The 24,598-nt window shown below is 44.9% G+C and overlaps 10 protein-coding genes across 10 annotated transcripts; 5 read left to right on the top strand and 5 right to left on the bottom strand.

Annotated features, from left to right (window-relative positions):
- Positions 1–908: 908 nt before the first annotated feature.
- GL218_05038 (Zerumbone synthase) lies at positions 909–1,962 on the top strand (the record flags this gene model as incomplete). Its single annotated transcript, XM_033581672.1, has 4 exons — positions 909–972; positions 1,026–1,477; positions 1,528–1,687; positions 1,745–1,962. 4 exons carry the CDS (start codon positions 909–911, stop codon positions 1,960–1,962), a joined length of 894 nt encoding a protein of 297 aa, XP_033435675.1.
- Positions 1,963–2,384: 422 nt separating this feature from the next.
- On the bottom strand, positions 2,385–2,906 carry GL218_05037 (uncharacterized protein; the record flags this gene model as incomplete). The annotated part of the gene is made up of 1 exon (XM_033581671.1): positions 2,385–2,906. The coding sequence occupies one exon, from the start codon at positions 2,904–2,906 to the stop codon at positions 2,385–2,387; it is 522 nt and encodes a 173-aa protein (XP_033435682.1).
- Positions 2,907–4,010: 1,104 nt separating this feature from the next.
- Positions 4,011–6,182, bottom strand: GL218_05036 (Histone-lysine N-methyltransferase set9; the record flags this gene model as incomplete). Its single annotated transcript, XM_033581670.1, has 2 exons — positions 4,011–6,011; positions 6,084–6,182. The coding sequence occupies 2 exons, from the start codon at positions 6,180–6,182 to the stop codon at positions 4,011–4,013; spliced, it is 2,100 nt and encodes a 699-aa protein (XP_033435681.1).
- A 1,287-nt stretch (positions 6,183–7,469) lies between these two features.
- Positions 7,470–7,934, top strand: GL218_05035 (54S ribosomal protein L38, mitochondrial; the record flags this gene model as incomplete). Its single annotated transcript, XM_033581669.1, has 2 exons — positions 7,470–7,551; positions 7,639–7,934. 2 exons carry the CDS (start codon positions 7,470–7,472, stop codon positions 7,932–7,934), a joined length of 378 nt encoding a protein of 125 aa, XP_033435684.1.
- A 1,039-nt stretch (positions 7,935–8,973) lies between these two features.
- On the bottom strand, positions 8,974–9,710 carry GL218_05034 (DNA-directed RNA polymerase II subunit RPB9; the record flags this gene model as incomplete). Its single annotated transcript, XM_033581668.1, has 2 exons — positions 8,974–9,327; positions 9,456–9,710. The coding sequence occupies 2 exons, from the start codon at positions 9,708–9,710 to the stop codon at positions 8,974–8,976; spliced, it is 609 nt and encodes a 202-aa protein (XP_033435683.1).
- Positions 9,711–10,753: 1,043 nt separating this feature from the next.
- GL218_05033 (Peptidyl-prolyl cis-trans isomerase ssp-1) lies at positions 10,754–11,387 on the top strand (the record flags this gene model as incomplete). Its single annotated transcript, XM_033581667.1, has 2 exons — positions 10,754–10,756; positions 10,860–11,387. The coding sequence occupies 2 exons, from the start codon at positions 10,754–10,756 to the stop codon at positions 11,385–11,387; spliced, it is 531 nt and encodes a 176-aa protein (XP_033435678.1).
- A 1,525-nt stretch (positions 11,388–12,912) lies between these two features.
- On the bottom strand, positions 12,913–14,338 carry GL218_05032 (uncharacterized protein; the record flags this gene model as incomplete). Its single annotated transcript, XM_033581666.1, has 2 exons — positions 12,913–14,225; positions 14,278–14,338. 2 exons carry the CDS (start codon positions 14,336–14,338, stop codon positions 12,913–12,915), a joined length of 1,374 nt encoding a protein of 457 aa, XP_033435677.1.
- Positions 14,339–18,327: 3,989 nt separating this feature from the next.
- GL218_05031 (uncharacterized protein) lies at positions 18,328–19,378 on the top strand (the record flags this gene model as incomplete). The annotated part of the gene is made up of 3 exons (XM_033581665.1): positions 18,328–18,582; positions 18,636–18,887; positions 18,995–19,378. 3 exons carry the CDS (start codon positions 18,328–18,330, stop codon positions 19,376–19,378), a joined length of 891 nt encoding a protein of 296 aa, XP_033435680.1.
- Positions 19,379–20,927: 1,549 nt separating this feature from the next.
- Positions 20,928–22,125, top strand: GL218_05030 (uncharacterized protein; the record flags this gene model as incomplete). Its single annotated transcript, XM_033581664.1, has 5 exons — positions 20,928–21,213; positions 21,288–21,395; positions 21,446–21,755; positions 21,808–22,047; positions 22,116–22,125. The coding sequence occupies 5 exons, from the start codon at positions 20,928–20,930 to the stop codon at positions 22,123–22,125; spliced, it is 954 nt and encodes a 317-aa protein (XP_033435679.1).
- A 495-nt stretch (positions 22,126–22,620) lies between these two features.
- GL218_05029 (Retinol dehydrogenase 13) lies at positions 22,621–23,729 on the bottom strand (the record flags this gene model as incomplete). Its single annotated transcript, XM_033581663.1, has 3 exons — positions 22,621–22,741; positions 22,797–23,072; positions 23,131–23,729. 3 exons carry the CDS (start codon positions 23,727–23,729, stop codon positions 22,621–22,623), a joined length of 996 nt encoding a protein of 331 aa, XP_033435208.1.
- Between the last annotated feature and the right edge of the window lie 869 nt (positions 23,730–24,598).

Below are 24,598 nucleotides of genomic sequence, written 5' to 3'. Positions count from 1 at the left end.
AACATCTTCGGAAGTATACACTATTTTATTTAAGACCACCGCACTTCGCAGCTGATAAAGGTCCATTGAAACCTTCGAGAGCGCGATCCTAACCCAAGGCTCCACAATGCTATCAGTATACTATTTGTTGAATATACGCCCACTTCACTATACTGGTTGCCATGCCCATGCTCCCTGTACTAGCGTAGCACTTGTTATTGGTTACTAGTATAAATCTCGGGATGATTATTCGCTTTGGTTTCAAGACAACGGTTATATTGCTATTAGTAACTAGGCTCGGTGTGACAGTCCCTTACTATTTTTACGAATAGTACTAGTAGAAATGCAACTATAGGCTGTTTAATACTGGGTGAGGTTGAACGCGCTGAAATCTATTAGAGGTGAGTATATTCGATATGATATCTTCCCGATATCGTATCTCTCACCTCCGCGGAATCCAAACGCTGCTGCCGGGGTTGGTGCAACTCAAGATGTTGAACGAACCACTCAGCTTTCGGAAGTTATATCTACGAACTCGACAAGTGGCTAGAAACAATTCGAAGACACGATTGCATGAGCAACAGTCCTAGATTTTGCTTTAAACTCTCACCTCACGGACATTAGGAGGTCCGTTTATATTTAATCCCGAGGCTACCTATTCACAACTACCTATGTATTCCGTGTCTTACTAATCGGCTACATTATTGGCCCGTCCCAAAGGTTACGGACATCCCCTACGTACCGGACTTTGCGGATTTTATAAATACATTTCAAATGTACCTTAATTGAGAGTGTCCCTGCATACCATACGAAAATAGTACTTATAGACAACTATGCTCATGGTTTTCACCAGGACATCCTTAGTATAATTACCCAGCTGCAGGTTGATATAACTGCTTTCGTAGATTCCTACATCCAAGGAACTGAAAATGGACTCGTCCGGACTGTTTCGGGTGGATGGCATGGTGGCTGTCATCACCGGTGGTGGAAGCGGTAAGGTTCTAACACTTCCGAATCTTCTCTGATCTCATCTAATCTATTTATAGGTATTGGAAACGTTATGGCTAGGGCTTTTGCGGGGGCTGGAGCAAAGAAGATCTATATTCTAGGACGACGACGAGAGACTCTCGAAACGGCCGCCACTGCGCATCCCAGTATTATTCCTGTACAATGTGATATTTCGACTAAGGATTCCCTCCAATCCGCAGTTGACTTTATAACAAGAGACATCGGCTACGTAAACCTATTTATCGCCAACTCGGGTGCTCTCGGTCCACTAGCATCCTGGACTAGGGGAGCATCCGTCTCAGAGCTTCGGAAGAATCTATTTGAAGACACTTCCATGGAGGAGTTCAGCAACGCCTTCCACGTAAACGTGACTGGTACCATGTTCTCCATATTTGCATTTCTCGAACTCTTAGATGCGGGTAACAAACAGGCCTTGAAAGGGGGGTTCGGAGCTCCGATAAAGAAAGGCAGTGATGTTCCTTCGATCCAGGTATGAAAGCCTTGACAAACGCTCGATTACCTTTGCTAAGATACTCCTAGAGCCAGGTTATCATCACCAGTAGCATCTCGGCATTTAGTCGAACGTTCTTGTCTCCGCCTGCTTATGCGGGAAGCAAGTCAGCGCTTATCCATCTTACCAAGCACACAAGTACGGGTCTCAACGGGCACGGCATCAGAGTCAATGCGCTTGCCCCAGGGCGTAAGTTCCTTGACTTTCTTAGCCATCTCGACGATCCAAAGATTAACAGATCTGTAGTATTCCCTTCCGAGCTAGCAGCGAATCTGATTGGATCACGCGATCCAGCTACAGAGTCGGTTGACGATCCTAAATTTATTCCGGCTAGAAAATTCGGAAGTGATGATGAAATGGCTGGCGCTGTCCTCTATCTGGCCAGCAAGGCAGGTTCTTTCTGTAACGGATTCATCCTCGTCAACGACGGCGGAAAGCTATCGACCATGCCGGCCGATTATTGAAGCCTATGACGAAGTATTGTCGAGGCTTGCATTGGTTCATCTGATTTTTTTTACGGCCTGACTTCGATCAAGGGAACCCGACAGCTCGTAGACGAGTTCCACGAAGTAGGCAAGTGTCGGCTTGTATTACTGCCTGGAGCTTAGACAGGGAACCGTACACAAAGCTGGGGAAGCTGTACACATAGTTTCTTCTGGTGGATAGTTAAGATAGCGACCGAAATAAACCCAGCATGAGACGCGAATCTAAATGTGGAAAGGTAGCACAGCTGTCTGTACATATCTGTAAACGCCAACGAAACGAAGCAAATGATTTGATCCCGACAACAGAAGCCCGCAAGCCAATACTACTGTGTCAAGGACCCTGGAGTAACCAGGACCCTAGAGCAACCAGAAGACCCTGTAACCCTTGGTGTAGCGACGACCTAGACCCTTGGGATACATGCCGTACCACCGATGGGCAACTTATCGCAATCAAGACCTTCGTTCTCGTGGATGAGAGAATCAAGTGGGACATCATGTCCCTCCGCAATGGCCCAGCATGTGTCGCCTGGTTTGATCTTGTACGGACTACTGTGCTCTCCGCAAGTAATCGGTTCAATCCGTTTAGTCGTACCGCTGATGATCCAAAAGATAAGGATCAGGAATAGACCGACCAGTAAGAACCAATTGAGCAAGGGCATCATCTCATGTCGCCATGAAGTATGTGGTCCCTTGGAGGCTGTGTGCAGTGGCTCTGTTGCATCGTGTGCTTCCTCGTCACCGTAAGGTGCGTATGTTGTATTGACACGATGGAGTTCACCGTACTGGTTACCAGGTGCGCTCTCCCAGATAGTGCCCTCAGCATCGCGGAATGTGTAGGTTTGGGTATCGGAATCGTAGCCGATACGTTGCATGCCCTCCGGGAGGCGTTCCTCGTCGGTATCGTACTGCGACCAGCGGCTCATTGTGAAGTTTGAAGTGGAGATGAACTATGTTGAGAATAAAGTTGAATTGATGAAACAGGGTGCTGAAGTTTAGTATGAATTTAGATTAAGTAAACTAGAATAATAAGAGCGGGTTTGTCTAAGAAGTAGGGTTCACTTAGAGGATGCGAAATGTAAAGTCAAGCCAACGTCGTAAGGTGTCACGCGGAAGAAACGGAAATCATTTAACCAACAGCTAAGCTTACCTAGATACGTTACATATTACATAGGTACATATAGGTCACTAGGATGTTAAATGTTATTTGGTGGAGATGTTACTTGAAAGAGCGAAGTATTAGGACATTCAAAATATTATGGCAAAATACAACTACAAATATGTCTCCTGATTTTGGGAGACTTTTATCGTCCAAAATTACCTATTCAAGCAAAACTTATGCTAGAATCTTCGAACGGTTTTGTATCTTGCCATATAAATAAAGCACTACGATACTTATTAACTGCTTCAAGTAACATCTCCACCAAATAACATTTAACATCCTAGTGACCTGTAGGTAGAAAGAGAGCTGTTTCAAGGGAAACCCCTGAAACGTCTAATATCATGTACCTGCGTAGATATTGTACATTGTGACGTGTATCGCTGCTGTTGGAAACATGAGAGACGGCTAAAGAGATGGGTCCAAGCATATGGTATGACGTCGAATGTGGCTGAGACTCTCCTGAAGATCTTCCGTACACAGTATGCCAAAAGGTTACATATCGACATCACAGCACCTCTCTTGTACACGTGATCGACAATAAGTTGATAATTATCATTTGTTCGACTAGCAATCGAATACATCGAACGGGTCATGTAGAATCTTGAAAAACAGAGATTGAAGCAGCTATGCTGCAGTGTACATATTAGATAGAATACGTTAGGTACCTAATGTATGTGGGTACCTTATCTATTTGATATACAATTGAACTCGACAAATGATGCAAACGCTATGGCAAATAATGCCGGGAATATGCCTAGGGGAAATATGTTACATATCCCATATTGGGATGGTGACTGTTAAAAGTAGCCAATTAATCCATTCCCATGCTGCCAAAATCACCATATGACGGTATGCTAACATGAAACCTTTATACTCGGTTGTCGTTTTCTTGACTTCGTCTAATGTTACCAAGTTCGTCGTCTTCTTCGTTGTGCATTTCATCTTCGAGGCCTAGTTCGGGGCGTACTTTCCGAGGTCGGCCTCTTCCCCTTTTCTCCGGAGTCTCCTTCTCAGGAGTAGTTGTAGTAGTCACCGAAGGTAACTTTCGTCCGCGGATTCTTGCTTCGTCCTCTGCTGTTAAGAATCGATGGACTGTACGATGATCTAGAACGCGCTCTTCTTTATCGTGCTTACCCTCTTTCTCAGTTTTAGGCCACTGGTAGCCGTATAACTTAGAGTGACGCTCGCATCGTGGACAGGAACTTCGCGTATAATAGGCATTGTACTGCACAAATGGCTCGCTACACACGGTGCAATGTATCCAGGCGGTGTTAGGCTCAGAAAGTAGCACTGGGGTAAGAGTATAATCTCCAGGGGTTCGGGTACGAGATAGAGGTGTAGACTCTTCGGTTGCGTGGCTAACAGTTGGAAGGCCGCTCTTTGGCGGTCTACCCCTGGGGCGACCTCGTTTGGGGCTAGGCTGTTTAGTTGAAATCGAGGACTCCGTCTCCTCAAGAGTGGAGGTAACGGCTTGCGTCGAGGTAGAGATGGGTGTGATAGCAACGATGGGGGCTGGAAGTTCTACGATATCTGATGGCGGTTCCTCAACTTGGCTAGCTGGAGGGGTCAGTATAGAGCTGTCGATTTGAACAATGCTCTCAACCGTAGGTAGTGGTACAACAGCTATCGAGTCTTGGACTTCAAGATTTGAAGGTGTGTAGGTGATTTCAGAAAGTGGAGATGCCTCTGAGTCTTCCTGCTTAAGAGAACCAGTTAATAGTTTCGCAGGCGTTAGGGTCGGCGACTTTAAGATAGGCTCTTTAACGTCTTCTTCGGGCGTTGTGGCATCCGTCAGAACCATATCTATACTCTCCCTTTCTGAAGAGCTGGTACTGGTTGAACCCTCGTCGCTACTTTGTCTAGATAAGCTTAGAGGAGCTGGCATAGCCTCAACGTCATACTGCAACACCTTTAGTTTTTTGTTAGGAGTAACTGGCGGTGATTGTAGCGACTCGAACTCTCGCTTCCGCTTTTGGCGTAAGATGCCCTGGGGTGCTGGAGACCCAAATGCAGATCCCATCTCAGAATCTCCTTTTAGCGTCCTGGATCGGGTCTTTAAAATTCGGGGTCGGATATCCGGCGTGACGGAGGGGGTTCGGGATGCAGACGCGCAACTATTATCTCGCCTCTTGTGACGTAACGAGTATCCCTCCGCAGTAGTTGCTTCGATGCTCTTCTTCAGGGCTACGGTACCATCGGCTGGTGCCCATCCGTTTATCAAGTTATTCTCGCACGTTCGGCATAGACATTCGCAATTGTCGGCTCCGAAATAGTTCTCGGAGTATGTAACAGTAATCTCGTCCCCTACTTCGATATTCCTTGCAGCGATGATCTCGATTCCGGCTTGACCAGTGATCATCAAACGCGCATTAGCTTCGCAGTCATGGTTTGCGAATCGCGCAGGTCCCATGAACAAGCTTGCGCATTTGTTCCTCGCGCTAACCACGATACTAAAATCTTTCTTCCTCTTGGAGAGTTCCTTCTCCTCCTTCTCTGTGATCAACACCTGGATACCAGACAAGTACTTGACTGGCTGACCCTTCTTGACAAACTTGCGCGCAGTCACTGCTGCTTCGTGAGTAACGATCGTATATCGGTTGGTCGAGCTGACCTCAAAGGGACAGTCCGGTAGGTAGATTTGCATGTACCGACGAAGATGGGCTCGGAAGTCGGCCTTTTCTTTCGGAGTCCTGAGCGCATCATGGAATTTACGCAACCCGTCTGTCGCAAGTAATTTAGACTCGGCAATTTCGATATTAGGGTCGACAATAAGATGAGATTGGATAATCTTGGCGATCTCCTCTTCTTTTACACCTCGCGAAGGGTGATAAGACGGGCGGTTCTTGGGGATTGCGGTCCAGTAGTACGCCTGGAGAATACGGTTAGTTTTTCTTTGTATTACAATGCACCATCGCTGTTAGATATAGGCCTTTCCACTCACATGGTCGACAAGAGCATCTGTTAGTATATCATCGTACGATGATAATTGCGAAAGAGTAATCTGCTGCTTCTTCAATGCCGCAGATGAGTTAGGAGGCATTGCGACACGCAGCTTTACCCAGCCAGACCAAGGAGGGATTGCGATACAATAGTATGTATAAAGCCAAAACAAAAGTTTTAAAGGAACTACCGTGAAGTAATGTGCAGGATATGCAGGATGTGCAGGACGTAATCCCAGGATAGGTGGTTTATATTTACAAGTTTTCTCCGGCCCCAAGGAGTGTCCGACTTTTTCATGCAAGTAAGATGTGAGTAAGGTGGAAGGGTGACACCTAGTTGCAATGGGATGATTTTCTGGGCTGAAATGCAGTCAAGGGGGGGCCGAGTTGAAGTTGACAAGTGCCTCCGAGCGCCAGCGCATACGCTTATCAATGCCTTTTAGAGTTCTTGTCACAAGCCTTTCGAGCGAGATGGATGGTATGGACAAGAAAGGCGAGTTTTATGATATATATCGTTCTGCGAAAGTTGAACCGGGGTAAGGGAACGAGAGAGGATGGGAAAGATAATGAAATGGGAGAAGAGGGTATATTGGCTTTTGACCGCGGCAATTCTCATTGACACCAAAGAAAAGTTGTTCAGTACGATGAGGAGAAACTATTAAAAGGATAGTCTTCGTTGAATATTAGAGGAAACCCAATTGGAATGATCTATTTGTGAGCTTGAGTCTAAAAATCAAAAAAAGAAACAAAGAATAGTTCTAATTAATCCATCAGGAACCGTGGGTGAAGTGCCGCCCCCTGTTAAGCCGGCGCAAAAGTGAGAGTGCAAGAAAAGTGGGAAAAGAGGGTGGCAGGTCAACCAACTTCAACCAGCCCGGACCCCGGGGGAGACCTCTGATGCAATCAGTCGATCAATTCGGGAGGGAAGTCACTAACCAGATTAACAATACCAGGGGTGTACCACCTACTTAATCTAACTTATACGGGTAGCTTAGCCACCACATCTTATAAGCCTCATCTGATGGAACCATGTTGGATACCAAAATAAGCCACTTCCAATTTAGAGACGCCGGGGCTACTTACATAGGAGACGTCACGAAAATCCACTAACTAGATCTAGGGCCGGGATCTTGAGATAGTGGCCAATAATATTTTATCTTGGCAAATTCAGCCTTAGATCATTTTTGATAGAGCCTCGAATTTTCGACCTCAATCAAACAAATACTCAAGCATTTCAATACCTCCGCGTGCCACCGCATCGCATTATCTAGGATTGGAACCCGGTACCAAAGGTATCAACCGACCAAGATGATTCAACTTAAGGTATTATAAGACCATTTTAAAGCTCATAGTGTTTTCCTATATTAACTTGGAGGGAAATATAGACGATGCTTAACTGCATCGACAACTCAGGTGCCGCCATAGTCGAATGCGCCTTAGTAGTTGGCCAGAAAAGACACGCCACCATTGGTAGGTTCCTATCTCATACATAGCTCGATCGTACATCTTAATCAATCATCCTTCGAGGATCATCGGCCGCTAAACTAGATACGTCAGGTGACAGAATAGTAGCCATCGTCCAAAAGCAGCGCGGCGCAAGTGATGCTGGTATGGGTGCAGCTTCAGCGGCAAATAAAGTCAAACGCGGCGATATCCGTCATGCTATTATTGTACGCACCAGGAAGCAGGTCCAGCGCCCTGATGGTAGCGTCGTCCGCTTCGACGACAACGCCTGCGTTCTTATCAATAAGGCCGGAGATCCTATCGGCACTCGTGTGAACGGCGTAGTAGGTGCCGAATTAAGGAGACGGGGATGGAGCAAGATCTTGAGTATGGCACCTGCGCATGCGTAGGCGTAGGCAACATTACTTACTAAGAGGGGCCGTGTCTATGCATCATAAGAATGCGGACGGTATTAAAATGCAAATTATACTTACGCCAACTGCAAGAGCCTTGGAGTTTTAAGATGAGTCAAGAGAATGAGCATCAACACACCAGAAGCTGTAAATATCATGTACTATATACTAAACGCGCACATAGCAAACCTTGACAAGGCATACCAGCGTCGTACTAGATAGTTGGTACACGATATGAAAAGTCGCGCGTTATTCTCGCGATCAAGTTTACAAAATCCCGAAGTATTACATTACATCACCGGAAACCCTCGCCTATATGTGTAGTGAAACTCTGCCCCAGTCATACCCGGCTCCTCGCTCGGCAACGGGCGTAGAGTGCAGCAGCCACAATACATAAATGTGACTTTGTAAAGAGAAATTAAAAATATTGATACCATATCAAAGTGCAGTTTTCCTTGCCAGGGAAATTTCTTTAAGAAATTCCGCGGAATCGCTTCCAAACGCCGAGTCATGCAATACCGAAAACGACCTTAATTGTAGGATGAAAGTCCCTGCATATGTGCTGCAACCTAATCTTCATGATCATAAACCTTCATGATCCTCTTTACTGAAATATGTGACCACATTCGCAGCATACGTAGAAAAGTTTCTGTCAGGAGATAGTTAGATATTTGGTGCTCATCAATCCACTACTTAAGATAGGGGAAAACACTGACCATGCCTGTTTCTGCGCTTCGTTGCTGGGACTGAAAGAATACAGCTTCTTCATGCTTGCATATGGGGCAAGTTTTGTTGGACCGCGGAAGCTAGATGCCAAGAAAACAAGGCGTTAGCACTAGGTTCCCCAAGAGAGAATACATACGATGCATGCTCTCCAAAGCTGGGCGCCCAGTGCTGAAGAGAAATCCAGAGAATTATGTGCATGCCATTTCCCGGCTGTCTGTCTGTTGGTCTATCTGTTGCCCAAAATATGTGACAAATGGGAATAAACAAGACGTAGATATGAAAATATTATCATCAAATCTAAAGAACAAGATCATCGTGAGGCGATTTGCGTTGACTGGGCAGAAATGAGCTCAGAGTAAGGCATCAATATTTCGCCATACTCCGGAGGATTCTCAAGAGCCTCGGGAGGATCAGCATCCAAGGCGTCAAGTGACGTAAGGAAGTTATTGCTAGAAATATAATAGGCAAGACTGTCCTTATCTTGTGAGAGATGGGGAATAATTGGTTCGCTACATGATGCAAATTCGTCGGCCCAAGCAGCTTTTCCGTCATCGTCCTGGGAGGCCCAATAACTGGCGAATCGTATGGAGTCCAAGGTTCTCGTAACGGCATAATCCGAGTTGTGTCGAACGAAATGATTGTACTCGTCCACCGATGCAGGGTCCTTGCACCGATCACAATGTAGGAGCGTCACGCCACATCTCAGACAGACAGCCAGGCTGCAATCAGTAGAAGGGAGATGGGGGTGGGAATGGGGAAAAGCCTGGGTGGAAAAGAAATATGATTACGAACCGTCGGGTCCGATCCCACGTCCTGGGTCACACCAGCTGTCTCGCCTGCTGCACTGTTGATAACATTGCGAAAGACGCAAGAAGACGTAGCCTCTTCGGTATATTGGCACGTACGACAGGTGAACTGAAGCTTATGAGCATCTTCATCTTCTTTAGGGTACAACATGTTGGAACACTCTGCGCAGAAACGGAAAGTGATCTGCTCCTGGTTGTTCTTGGGGGCGTCCCCGTCGTTGCTTGGCGCCGGCGACGACATGTTGCTGTGTAAGGTTCCTGATGGCACTAGATACTAGTTGGATGTAATGGTAGAGTAGGATGCGACGAGACCTTGGGAGTTGATGATTGTCAAATACCTAGGTAGATGATGATTCCAGTGGGACAGTTTTATCCTTGATGAAACGAAGTTGCGCTTATGTATTTTATTGCAGTTTCGCTGTGGCCAAGATTGAACAGGTGTTGAAAATGTGGGATGAAATGTTGAAAGACTTTGTTGAAAGACTGATGCCGTTTGGTGGTTGTTGTTAATCAAAGATGGAAAGGACCTTAGTCACTTTTTGTTCAAGCTTTAAGTGACCGCTTAAGAATTAAGTTAGTGTATTCTAGATTCAGCAGTAGTATTGGCGCTAACTTTTAATTGGTTTTGCGCAGTGAAGCTTCGGAACATCGGAGAAAGTATTCTTAACGATGACTAACACGGACGTGGCTCAAGCCCATGGTTAATAAACCACCTGATTGGTACTAAATGCATAGTATGATTCAATGATCCACACTAATTCTGTAGACCAATCACTTTTAGATTCGCCCATTCACCACCCCCGTTTCAAACTCATTCCGTCGTCAGGTCAGCGTTGCCCCGCTCAACTGACAGCATCCTCGTGATCTTTCTTACCTAAGGTCAGGAAAAGGTACTTACGTATGTACCTATCTACCCTTGGTTATTCGACGCAATTCTTCCCTGGCAACTCACTACATCATCAACATACAACACCATAACACCATCGTCATCGCCACTCGCTTTTTCATATATCTTGGAAAAGATAAAAAAGCAAAGCTTATGTTGTCACTTCCTTAGATTTAATTTACCTTTTAAGGAAGCTCCAATTAACAAGCTATAGCTTTCAATTCTGAGCTTGAAAAGCTTCCCTTGAGGTAAACATCAAAAATTCGTCCACTCTTTCTTCAAGATCGACGCATACTCCGGACTGTATATTTTTGCTCCAGCCTAGCTTAAACAGCTATTAAATAAATTATAAAAGCTGTTCATCAGCCAAATAGTAGTCTTCGTATCACACCGCCAGCATGGTAAGTTAGCCTCAAGCTTGCTAGAGAGATTAGAGTTGCAAATCTGTTTTACCCATTCATTCATCTTTATATTAATACATCCACTAATTTTTCCTGCGGTCAGGATGACTCGGGATTACCACCTAACTGGGAGGTGCGCCACAGCAACTCCAAGAACCTTCCATACTATTTCAACGCGAGCGAGAAAATTTCTCGCTGGGAACCACCGATTGGAACCGATACCGAGAAGTTGAAACAATATATGGCAATTCACCATTCTACTTCGTCTCAGATGGCTCCCGTCAGCCACCCCGAGGGCAAAATCCGCGCCGCCCACCTACTAGTCAAACACCGCGACAGCCGGCGACCTGCGAGCTGGCGCGAGAGCAAAATTACCCGAACCAAGGAGGAAGCAATGGCTATTATCAAGGGTCACGAGCAGAAGATCAAGAGTGGAACCGTGTCTCTTGGAGAGATCGCCATGACTGAAAGCGACTGCAGTTCGGCCAGAAAGAGGGGAGATTTAGGATACTTCGGTAAGGGGGACATGCAAAAGGAATTTGAAGAGGCTGCTTTCGCACTACAACCTGGGCAGATGAGTGGTGTTGTAGAAACCGCAAGTGGGCTGCATCTAATCGAAAGGTTAGTTTGAGTCCTTGGTGTATTTTTAGGGGTGAGAAGTCTTGTTGCTCACGCGCATGGCTGCCTCTATATGAGGTTCACCAAACATGATATTAAGCCACTGCTTATAATTCATGATTCTTTAGCCTAGAAAGAGGCACATCAAGGACAGCTCAATTTCTAATACTAAAAATTAGCATGTGATGTGACGCTTCTGCAACTCAATGAGCCTTTCTCCCCTAATACCTCACATACATGTAGCTCTATGACAAGAACCGGATTCCAAGTAGATATCCTGAATTGTTTTGTAGATCTTGTATATATCTTTAGGGGCTACCGTAAATTTCATGGCTATATCCTTTTATTCATCATATCCTTTTGTTCATCATACTCTAGTTTAGTTACACGCCCTAGTTACCCCTTTTATATTCCTTAACGTCAACCTACACTTGATGAAAGGTAGGTTTGCCGTATTATCTATATTTCTATCCACGAGTAATTATATAGAAGAAGCTCTCATTAAGATCTACGTCAAAGTTACGAGTCATTCGATTACTACCTTGTTAGCCTACAATATACAGTGAGAAGTATAAGTCTTCTGAGTCAAGGCGCATTTTAGCCTATAGCCATATCAAGGTCATCGTAATTTCTAGGAAATAAGATAAATATATTTGAAACCAATGGGAATCATAGTAATAGTATATTTACATATGCCATCTTACATTTTAAAGAACTAGATGTCACTGGAGATGTATGTGAGCCGAGTATGACTTTCCTCTACGGCTTCTATATTGTTACCATGTTACGAGTGTCCGCAATTCCCTGCAGACTTCTAGCTTCGGCTTCTAGTACTATGGTTACCATAGTGCCCGTGGATGGCGATATAGACTTATCTACATTGAATACAACTCATGATCCAGCAGGACGGACCGATATAAACTAAGACGCGTTCGAGGAAGGGGCATGGCTTTCTCTCGATATCTTCTAGAAGGCGAAAAGACGAATGTCCATGACGTAGAAGCTAAGAGCTTACGGGACGCGCCGTGCCGTGCGACGTTGCGAGGACCGGAGATAGCGCCTGCGCTGGTAGGTATGTGTGCGCCATGGGATCGACGATACGGCAGTTTTACAGGATTTCATCTCGTACCGGATCGTGATTGAGTTAGCAAGATGCCGAATCTCAATCGCGATCCCAATTACGGTCCGAGTTCATATCTTTCTTATCGGTACTCGACGTAATACGGCTAAGGGGTAAGAGAATTTTCTAATGCTAGTAAGAAAGTCGGTTGAACAATCACGATCCCGTTGGGAGTACGATTACGACCATGACATCATTGCATGAGAATAAGCTAGAAGGAATATTATTTTATATTCGTAAACCTTCCGAGAAGAAAGGCCAGACCCGGAGCATGCTCCTATTTCCCATCCATGTGTATCGAAGCCTATGTAGTGGTATCATTCGCCATACCTAAAAATCTCTATGCAACGTGATGTCGTCTAATATCTCATATATCATCGTAATCGCTAACTATGATCTCTAAAATATGGTATTTACCTCATCTCGATGCTAGAGATATTATGATCTCCGAGACGCTAGGAACCGCAGTGAGTGCCACCGTCATAGCCCCAAACATCGTCATTGACAATGCGGAATATGCTGTAGCTCTCGAATCCCGCTCTATTAGATGCGCTGTGCCCATCGCTGCTGCGTTGATGCCTACAGTCACACCGGCTGCGATAACCGCATTGTCGGTCCTAGTAATTTGCTTCTGCATGTCTTTCTCGTCCCACATATCCGTAGACCTCGTAGTTTCCGTGTAACTACTGTTGTTGGAGTCGTTAGATTTCGGCTGGCGTTCCTGGTCATTAATCCGCAGGAGTGAGAATAGCCAATCCCCACCCATCTGGAAGAGAATCCCGCCAAAAATAACAAGTGCACTCATGAGTGTAGTGCTACCGCCCAAGCTCTCAACCGCCGGCACTCCAAGAGCAATAGTAACGGATCGGGCAGCAAAGGCCAGGGCGTCGGCGGGCTGTAATCCCAATGCGCGGGCGAGGATAATGTTGAGGAAGACATTTACCACGGAAAGTAATGCACATGTGGCTAACACTGTGTATACGCTTTCCCATAGCTCTTTTCGGTACTCGAACATCTTGAACCCCATACAGACGATGCCAGCATCCAAGACCGGCCCGGATAGGTCACCAGCGCCAATATTATTTGATATCCTCCCGCCCTTTACAACCGCAACTATGCTCTCCGCCAGAGTCTGGTGCCAGTGAAATTCGGTGATAGTGACATCGATACTTTGTCCTCTATATGCTGTCTTAATCCAGAGATAAGCTGTTCCAATTGCCCAAGTCACGAGCACCGGATTCGCAGATATGACCATTACTGATCTTAGGTATGGAAACCTTAGGAGACGGTATGAACTCTTTAATGACCTCTGAAACTGGACGGATAAAATCCAGAATAGAATGAAGCATAGAACTTCAAACGGTGCCTCGTACCTAGTCGCGAAATATACCGGAACCCCGACGATGGCAAGTAGAAAGATGCAAATCCATAGCGGGCCGGTGTGTACGATCTGTTCTATAAGTTGCGAGGCTGGACCTCCTTTCACTGCCTCGGCCAAAATGAGAGGCCTCTCGTTCGATATAGCCACACTTATCCGAGACAATTGAGATATCCGCTTGACACCCCTATCTGTTGGCGGAGCCGGCCATGCTGCGGAGGGGCTAGGCCAGGATTTAGGGCGGCTTTCGACGTCGGAAACTTTCTCTCGTACACCTCGTAGTCGTTGTTCTAGCTGGGAACTCCCGAGCGTAACTAAATATGTGCTAATATAGCCCGCAAAAGTGGTGATAACTAGTTTTAGTTAGTCAAGTCCTGCAAAAGGCAATACTATCTGATAACTTACAAAAAGCCCCAGCAATCCTAGGGACATCCATGACATTAGATATGTGGTCTCTGTTAAGCATTATGAAGGATGCTACGAAACCGAAAGACATGTGCCGGCCAAGGAAGTCAGTCGGCCCGCGTAGATGCTTGGAGTATAACTTCTCAGTTCCCCCATGAATGCAGTTGGCGATGAGGAGGAGAAAAGAGAAGAGAAGCATCACCAGGATAGAGGCGGGGAGGTTTATAGAGTAGAGATCAAGGATGATCTGAATAGGAACAACCAGAACCTGGTTCAGTCCGATAAACGCCAGCCCTACCCCGGCATCCTGGTATCTTTTAGCTGTTTCTTGTTTATGTAGGGCCCTACATAACTGTTGGATGGTTGAATACATGTCTAATTTGTTCAAGTATGAAGTACAAGGGCTCTTCGGGATGGAAAGACATATAGCGGGGTAGAGATGAGTTCTGGAAGATTAATATGTCTTGAAGCAATAAAGGGATTGAAAAGACTTGCTCGGGAACAGCTAGGATATATACTGCTTGATATAGTTTGTTTGAAGGAAGATTCTGTGACTCGGGAAGCGGGTATTCAATGTGAACTAGCTAGATCAAAGTCACTTATATTTTCCACGGCCGAAATGCATGGCAGATTCATATGGATTTGCACAAGCCCCTGAGAAGTATCCGAAGAGCACAGAGGAATTGAGGTCAATCGCAACCATGCTAGGATGGCATGGAGATACGGTTCCATGACGTCTCACGTATCTAGCCAGACAAGTGGGCAACCGGGCGGGTCCTAATAGGTACAACGACGACGAGAATGGGATACAGACTCATGAGCACAAGCCAAAAAGATAGCCCAATCACTGCAGCATCGCCCAACGTTAATCTGAATTTGCTACCATTGCTAAAGTCTTGAGTGTCGGTACATTCGGCCGCTGTCACTTTGACATGGCGACGGGGAGGAATAGCGGAAACGGGTTCGCACATGCACATGCAAACGGATGGCCGGTGTCTAAACAGAGCCCTGGGACCTCCTATCTTAATAAAGAATCAGATCTTGTATCATCTACGTCAGTTTGCATTTTTCCAAATCTGACCCCAATATTACTTGAGACTATCTGGATAGAGTTGGACCAAGATGAAAACAAGTCTTGGGCTAACCTGTGAAAAGGCCATGAAGAGGTTTTAAGAAAGAGTAATAGTATACTTTAGGGCTAGACTTCAGGAAAGGCCACGATAAAGAACAGCTCGTGTCCCATTTTAGGAAATGAATGGTTGACCGCTGGACTGAAGGTGGTACAGTTTGGAGGTGGACCATTCAGGGCCCTTTGCTTGCAAACACAGCGTATGAGACAAGCGCAGCAATGCGAACGGTTCTGGACGTTGACGCAATAAAGTCAGAAGATCTCTCTCAATCTGGACTTGTTCATCTTCGAGCCTAAGTGAATCCGTATCATTCCGACGGCGCTACCATTGAAGCATCTTTGAAGCATCATGGTCATCATGGATCATGGTCGATATTGCTGTACGTCCTTGTATAGACGGACACGGCGGGGTCGTCTCTATTTTGTCACAGAAACACGACGCATGGTAACTGTGACCAACAGCCTTGCCGACGTCATTTGTAGTGATAGTCATCGTATAAGGATTCACTGAAGATCCCAAATATCATGTTTTTTTTTTTCTTTCTAAGAATCATGGCTAACGAGACGTTGCTCATATGTAAAATTTTCAAGAAAAGCGGTGATTGTAGTGTAGTTGGGATTTTTGACTATGAATATGGGTATATGCGGGTGTGATTTTGTACCTGCAACATGCTGCAAGTCCAGGTTGTCCAGCGGCTTGTTGCGGCTCTGGTCTAGAAGGGCCCTTGTCTTAAAAGGCATCCAATTTCTGTTTGACAATTTGGTTTTCGATAGGTATCATGAAGGAATGCCATTGATTTAAATATGCAAATCTACAATAAGGTAAAAATAGCCGCAATACCTAGGTATGTACATTAAAAAGAAGTTGAAACAAGAACTTGACTATTTCTTCTAAGAACTTGGGTGATTGAAATTGAAATCTTTCATTTTTTGTTGATTGTTGATAAGAATTTGCAATGCAATTACCTAACTTAGGTAACTAATGCCAAGCCAATATGCATGTATATAAGGATATGCACTTATGATATGATCATATAGTTGTGGAGAATTTTCAAATTCTATAAAGTACGAAGTACATAGGTACATACTGGTCAAGTGAGGTACCTAAACCTAATGTAAACAAATTGGAAATCCCCAATATTTTCGCGTCTACTTCGTACCGCACATAGATGTTATCTCGGATATCGTGTAACAAGCCACAAGCTATTAAACTGAATCAGTGCACACCAATGCAACAAGCTTATCCCCTCCTTCCCTCCCCTCTTACTATATCCTAGCTTACATGAAGCTATAAGCGGCCAAATAATTCTTCAGAAGTTACAATACTCATCATAATTCTCTTCACTCAAGTTGGCTTCCTAGTCCAAATTGACCTTCTCGGCGGAAGCGGTCAAACTTGCCATACATCAACTCCCTGCTTCATGTCACAACTTATTTAGTCTACGGCTAGACTTATCTGGCTCAAGACCGCCTTTTCATAGTAGCAAATGAGGATATTACAATTTTCAGAGTCAAGGATTTATGCTCAGTCTTTGAAGTTGTCTAGGCCGTTCTAGATTCGATATCGTGTCATTACCGCGTACCGGCTACAGTTTCCAATATCAGGCCACCGGATTGTCCGCGGCACCGATTCTATCTACCTGAACGAGTAAATATCTTAGGTTAGTATGGTCATCTTGTAGCCGGAAGACTACCACTCTATACAGTCATCTTAATATCATCTTATTCTATCCATAAGAAACATCCGATGGGGGTTTGGCCATATCGCCTTACTTTTTCAATAACACGAGGACTAAACTATGAAACTATACCGCATTAGGTCTTTTGAATCAGTTCCCGTTCATTTGGCGTTCGACCCCTTTTGCCCCTTTTGCCCCCTTTCGCCCCCTTTCTTTCCTGTACTACATGCATCTCGTACTATAGCTGCATATGATGTCTGACAGTTGATATATCGTAGGTAGTCTACTTTGCCATATTTCAAGATGGCTAGTCTTTCGGCCCTATCGGAGACCGAGATGCGTCTCTTCAATCAAGTCTGTGGGGCTGTAAATGCTACGAACGAAAGTCAAAAGAACCTACTCTCTTTTATCTGTAACGAGGTATCCTCTGAATGGACCCGCTTAGTATCATTGGCTGAATCGAACGGTCCCTTGAGTGTGCTGTCGGAGGACGAGTTGAAGTAGTACGTCAGACCACTTTCATCTGATATACGTTGAGTATCTATTATTAACTAACATCGCAGTCTAAATTCTCTTCAATCAGCTAGTCGTGGCCACCGGTCAACCCAATCTCGTGGGGGAGTGGACATATTTTCCGAGATGCCATTTAGTCAGAAGACTATTGATCATAACATGGTTAAAGCTGCTCTCCATGACATTAACCAGTATAATAATGTCCTTGAGAAACTTCTAGTGAAATACAAAGACTATGTTCGCCGTAGTATTGCCAATTTACAACGACCTCCCGAAACAAATGATGAAGTGTCCATGGTAAAGCAAAAGATCTCCGATCTATCTCGCAGGAAAGATCTACTTAGATCAAAGGTATATACTAACCCCAAAGGTTGAAGAGTTCCTGATACTAATATTGGAAAGATCCGCACCCTAGAAGATAAAATCAGCCACCATACGAATCAACTTGAAGAGACTGGCCAAAGCAAGTCCACTTCGATAGGGACAGATACCAATGAAAGGTTAAAATCTGTTGCTCCAAATCAAGTTTTCGAAACCACGATTGTATCTTATGATCATATCCTTGGTAGATTAAATGCCCTATATTACGAGTTAGGCGACGATGTTATCGACGAGGATGCAATTCTTCGGACGGCCAGACGCCATGCCAATCAGTTAAGTATATTCTGTATCTCCAATTTTACGCTCTTACTAACTAGATAATAGGATTGTTTTATCACTGGCTACAAAATGCCGCGCATCGTTAGATACTGTTTTTCTGGAGACTTCTATATTCATAATAAACGCGTCTCTTTCGCGCCTAGTAATGCGCAGGCCGTCAATGATGAGCGTGACGATGTATATGCTGAAATACGATCTCTGTGGGATGAGATGGTGCCGCTTGCGCATATGGTGGTAGAGAAAGAATTTCTCAAGCCCATCCTGGGGAAGGTCGAAACGTGCTCTGAGCGCCAGACTATACGTGATGCAACCGTTTCTCGCTATGTAAGTTGGTACTTCAATTTCTAACACTTAAACCTATAATTGACTCGATATAGACATCTGCTATTCTTAGTTTCATGAATGAACGCCTCCGTCTTCTAGCAGATCGTATTAAGATGTTAGCTTATCATCATCAATCCCTTCTCGGCACATTTACCCATATAAACACACAGGAGTTGGACATAACCAAAAGACTGGCTAAGAATCCCCCTTCGGGCCAAAAAAAGGGAGGCGGCAAAGTAAAGGACCACACATTGCTTGAGAATATTCGGCGTCAGATGGAACTCTACGGCCCCGTCCCGATAAACGTTGATAAAGCTAATGCGCTCACTCCACACATGCAAATTAGAAAGCTTGATCACTATGTCACCTCGCGACAGAAGAAGGGTGATGATCTTTCAAAAATATACATCAGTTCTTCGAGAAAGCCGCCAAGGCTGAGCTTACAGATGCAGAACTCAGATCCCAACTCCTCCTAGACTCCATAGTAGCTGATAGCGCCGCCGCCGGTTCTCAAGTGGGTGGACATGTCTATGAAGATCAACAAGTTGAGGACTCAGTTGCTACACTAAAATCCCAAGCTGAGGAAATCCAAACGATCTTTAGACAGCTTCGACAGGATGCAGCCGATCCCCCAATCTCAGCTCCTGAATTTATCGCATATGCTCACAGTCAGGCGGCGAAACAATTCTCCTACAAGGGCGGTGAAGGCATTTCTCTCGCTAAGGACCAAGAACAATGTCCTAAATTCTCAGCTCTCATCCACGACTGGGGCGATTCAGTGAATTTTACCAACTAGGTCTTCTGATAACCCGAGATTGGAAAAGTATATTTGAGATGGCAGGACTCTTAATTCGTGTTGGCTCTTCAATACACGATCGCGACTCGATGGCTCTACAAAGCTTCAGTCTATATACGTATACCGGAGTATATAAATTATAGCAAGATTAGTAAGTCTATGTGCGCTACAATCTTAAAGAACTCCCCATTATCACATTAAAAGCACGTGGTTATAACTGGACGTCAGAGTCGTGCATTTGTGGATACTAAATGGCAAACGATATGGCTCGATGTCCAGCTTTATCTTCTGGTGTTGTATCCTTATTATCAGTAGTGTAAAAACTCATTTGGTTTGAAAACGGATTCTAATTCTAGCCCAAAGCTCTATTAGGAGAAGTTCAATAATTCGGGTCTTTGTTTACACTACATTCCAATGCGGACCACAAGGACTTGTCATGGAATCTCGAGCCAATCCGCGTCTTGTCATCTATGAGGACGAAACTTTTAAGAAAAATTCATATTATATTCGTTACTGCTACAATAACCAACAAGAGCCTTGGTATTAGTTTGTTTGATGAAGCAAGGCAGCCATGAGCGGACAATCTAATGTTGACATCTTGTACGAAGGGAGGGATGTGGGAGATCAATTATCAACCGCTCTACATGGTACTATCAAATACGTAACCCATCTCCAGAATTCGGTGAGTTTGAAAAAAATAAAATCTATGCATGCGCCTACCGGACTAATCTTATACGGATCGCATTTAGCTAGATGACATCAAAGACAATACCAAACGACTTTTCTGGTGGACCTCGACCCTCGTGTCTATTTGTCTCGGACTTTTCCTACTTGCTCATCTTATCCGCCTTCGTCGGGAAGTGACTACATTAGTCCAGTACCAAGAGCTGTTCCGAAGAATGTGGGACGAAGACAGAGAAATAGAAGAAGAGAGGATAAAAGAACAGAGACAAGAGAAGAAGCTAGAAGAACAGCGAAGGCAAGCGCGATTAGCTGCACGTAACAGAGCTGGATCGGAGTTCTCACGAAAAGAAATGCCTATAGCGCTACCCCCGCGACTGGGCAACAGAAGAACCCTACGCATCAACATCTCAGTATCATAGGCCATCACCATTCGGGTCCCAAGTCGACGCAGCACTCGATAATGCCCCACTGCAAGGAGCAGATCGTGATGAATGGATTCACAGGGTGGCATCTATGACCCAGGGTCTACGGCGAAATTATTACGGGAAACAAAATCAAGAAGAAGGAATATGAGGACGATCAAGAGGATAACATCTATTCGTAAAGCCTTTTAAGAAGACGTAGATTGTAGAGAAGGAATGTAGAAACATTTTCACATTGGTTTAGGCACAGTGTACTTAATTCTATTAATCGAGTCGAGAGTGATTTAACTCCGATATATCCGTCGCCAAGAAAGGTATGCCCTCATGAGTCCAATCTCTATATGTACCTGAACCTACATATTCTTAGTTATTTTATCCGATGCCATCATGAATCCAGATTAAAATTTTATATACATTGAAAATACTTATTGATGTAAGGAACGATGCCCTTTGAATTCGTCGACAATACTATAATTGATCACAACACGAGAAAGTTGATCCGCAGTCAAGCGGCGAAGGGGCGGAATGTCGGCAAAAAACACCCATCGCGGGGGAGAAGAGCCGCAACCAAAGCTGATATTGCTAAATCTGATTATAAAACCAAACAGTTGGTCTCTCAGCACCATCGCACGGCATTACCTACGATAGAGCCTCAAGTTGGTGACAGCTTATCCGTTTCCTCCCTACCAGTTGAGTCAACCCCTGGATCTAGAACTCTTGTTCAGAAAGGTAGCGGCCGAATCTACGACTATTTTTATAGATACCTACCTATACATATGAACATAATTCTTACTATCGTCTAGCCTTCGCATTCCTTATCAGCGTCCCTCATATGCCCGGGCTCGGCAATGTCATTGATTTTTCTGTGGCTGGTTCGATATGGATCCAATTCTGGTTTGTAGATGAAGCATGCAAGTCCCTCTACCGAACCCGCGCATAAGAACGAGCTAATAGTTTAAAGACTTTCACTGCTCTATAGCGATGTCTATTGCTGCTAAAAACCTATTAACTGCAAACTCCGAGGATTCCACGGAAGGATTGAGCCACCTATCAGACAGCCTCCGCCTAGTCAATCAGAGACTATCCGGGGGGGAGGCGTTGTCAGACATGACAATGGCTTCGGTAGTTGCTATGCTCCAATACGAGCGGATGTGTGGTCAGTATAACCAAGGCCTGATCCATTTCAGAGGGCTTCAGCAGATGGTTGAGCTCCGCGGCGGAATCTCCCAGCTTATGAAAGATAAACCAGAGCTTACTCAAAAGATATTCAGGTGAGAACCGTCGCCACAATACTATATATAACCGTTCCTAACATCACAGCAGAGCCGATCTTGAGTTTGCTATTTATTTAGGATTGCCTACACGGTTTAGCGTCGATGAAGTGCCGGGTGTCGCCACCCTGAACTGGCTCCGTGAGAGACTTGGGACGTCTCAAATACTTGGCCTACTCACATCGCAGCCGTTCGTGCAGCTGAACCCTCGCATGAAAGAAGTCTGGATAGACATTATGAGCCTCACTTGGTTTCTTAACGAGAATGTTGACGATATTATTAAGATGGATGGGTACACGTATCATGACACCCTCATCCTCATCGGCTATCGACTCGTTCACACCAGACCCCTCAACACAGACCCAACTGATAGTCTCGAGAATATCATACACATGGGGCTATTGATGATAATGGCCAATTTCCTACTTTCCCTTATGCATAGACTCCCTGATCTACCTCTTCTACGCCAGAAAATAGGAGTCCTCGTCCAAGAAAACTTTACCGAGGATACAGAAAACAAGGAAGCCATACTATGGGCTTTATTTATGGCCGAAATAACAATATTCAAAAGATCTGAGGATGAGAAGTTGATACAGAGGATAAGACAGATTGTCCTATCATTGGATCTCCAAAGTTGGGATGATGTATATCAAATTTTCTTCAAGTTTCCATGGATCAACTCTCTTCACGATAAACCAGGAAGGCTATTATGGAACCATTTAAACTGTACCTAGGCGCGTATAATCTTAATAGGTTTATACGCCTAAATCATACAACCTCTCTTTGCTAGGCTCCGTGTGAATGTTTATCATCAAAATCTATAAAAGACTGTATCTCCTAATCCGTACACCAAATGCCGCCCATATTACAACACTTTACTCAGACAACCAGGATTAACTGTCTCAAGAACCCTTACTATCTCATCCCATATAAGCTTTCCTTGTTTCCTACCCTCGTCACCTTTAACCCAGCTGGGTACCTGATGTCTTAACAACACGTCAGCAATCTAACAGCCACAGGGCAAAACGACTGGTCACTTACTCCTTAACCTCGCAAGCCGAGACGTAGCACCCGTGGCTCTCTTCCCCAGCTACCACTGCGTGTAACAACGTGCGACTACCCATTTCAACAGTTCTCCCGATAAAAAAGTTGGCTATGACAATCTGCAGACGCAAAAGCAATCCTGCATTTCGGCTAAGCGCAGTCCTGCATAGGCCAGGGTTCACAAGGTTCAGGACAACCCCCGTTTTTGAAACTGGTAGAAGGGCTGCGAGGTGGCGGCCTGCGAACTGTTGGATGAGCTTGGTGACCGGGTACCTGTGAGACAAGTCATTAGAAGGTGACTAGATATCATTAAAAGCTAAGAACTTCGGACCTTTGTCTCATATCCGACGTTTTCGGGTCGTTCAACCTCGTCAGTAGATTATCCTTTACACTATCAAAGGCCTCCTTGACTGCAAATCCAGCTTCGCTCGTAACAATTGTCAAGTGAGGCTGGATGTTGAAGCGTTTCGCCGTCTCGGTCATCTTTGGAAGGAGGAGGATCGCCAGAAGAAAGTTGCTCAGAACATTGACGGTGAAGGATGACTCGTATCCCTCTGCAAGGGAGAACTTGACGAGCGCGACGCTGGCATTTTCGATTAGACCGTCGATACGATCTAATTTCTCGATAGCCCTCTTCGCAAAATCTTTGACGGATTCAAAGCTTGTCAAGTCGAGGTGCCATACCTCGGCGATGCCGCGATTGTTCGTCGCGGACTCGATCTCGGCCTTCGCCGCTTCACCTGCTTTAAGGTTTCGGACTGCGATAATCACTTTCTTAGCTCGGACACGGACTAAATGCTTCGCGGCTTCAAGCCCTAAGCCGGTATTGGAGCCTGTAACAATATACGTTTTCCCAGCACAGGTCTCCGTCGTAGCGAGGACAGGGAGCTTTTGCCATTGCTCAGATACAAATTCCCAAAAGGACACCATTTCTATATCTGTTGAAAGAGAGTTTATTGTATGATATTAAGTAGTGCCTTAGAATGGTAATAGAAGGCTGTTAAGTGATAGTGATATAGGTAGCGTCTATGACAGTGGGTAGAGATAGGTAGATGAGAGAAATACGCCATTTTATCCTCTTATTCTATGCGGACTTTGGACTATTCGATTTCCGTAAAACCCGGGAAGATCAAGTGAAAATTTCGGGGTTCTTCTATACATCTACGTTTATCATACATTGATTCGATGTATTGCCCCCTAGAATAGGGACGTAGAATGATGATACGGATTCTAGCTGCGGTAGAACCAATCAGAGAGCGGTTTCCTAATCGGGACAGACCCAACAGGGGGGGTTCTCCTTAGCAAGTCGCACCGGTAGCATCGGATGATTCGTGCAATAAAATAATCCTGCTGAATTTTACAAGTATATTCGAAGACTGAACTATATGTTTCGGAGTCCGCGGCTTCTTTCACCAATGTATTACTTAGCAAGGACCCCAGTGACCCATTAGAAATTAATATTATCGAGTGAAAGAGAGCAAAGTCGGTAACTGATTCCTATCTCATATAAGGAACAGAAAAAATAATTTGCCGTTACAGACGATGAATTCGACATGGCATATCTGAACTTAATCTGAATGGCCACCCTCGACAGAGCCACTGTCAAAGCCATACCTGACAGCTTAGAGATGTTTATGGACACTTTTCGCGTGGTAAACGACGAGCTTAAGCTAACGTATTCATCTTGTAAATAAATGTACCTAAGTTACAGGAAAACTCTAGGAGTTGGTGCAGATTTAAAGAGGAGCCTACCTAGATCTTTCTTGTCAACTGCAACAGCCCAGATATGATTGAAGAAT

The sequence above is a fragment of the Daldinia childiae genome (assembly GCF_008694065.1).
Source record: "Daldinia childiae strain JS-1345 chromosome Unknown Scaffold4, whole genome shotgun sequence".
NCBI classification, from domain to species: Eukaryota; Fungi; Ascomycota; class Sordariomycetes; order Xylariales; family Hypoxylaceae; genus Daldinia; species Daldinia childiae.
The sequence above is the reverse complement of the archived record's forward strand: the minus strand, read 5'-3'. Positions and strand labels throughout refer to the sequence as shown.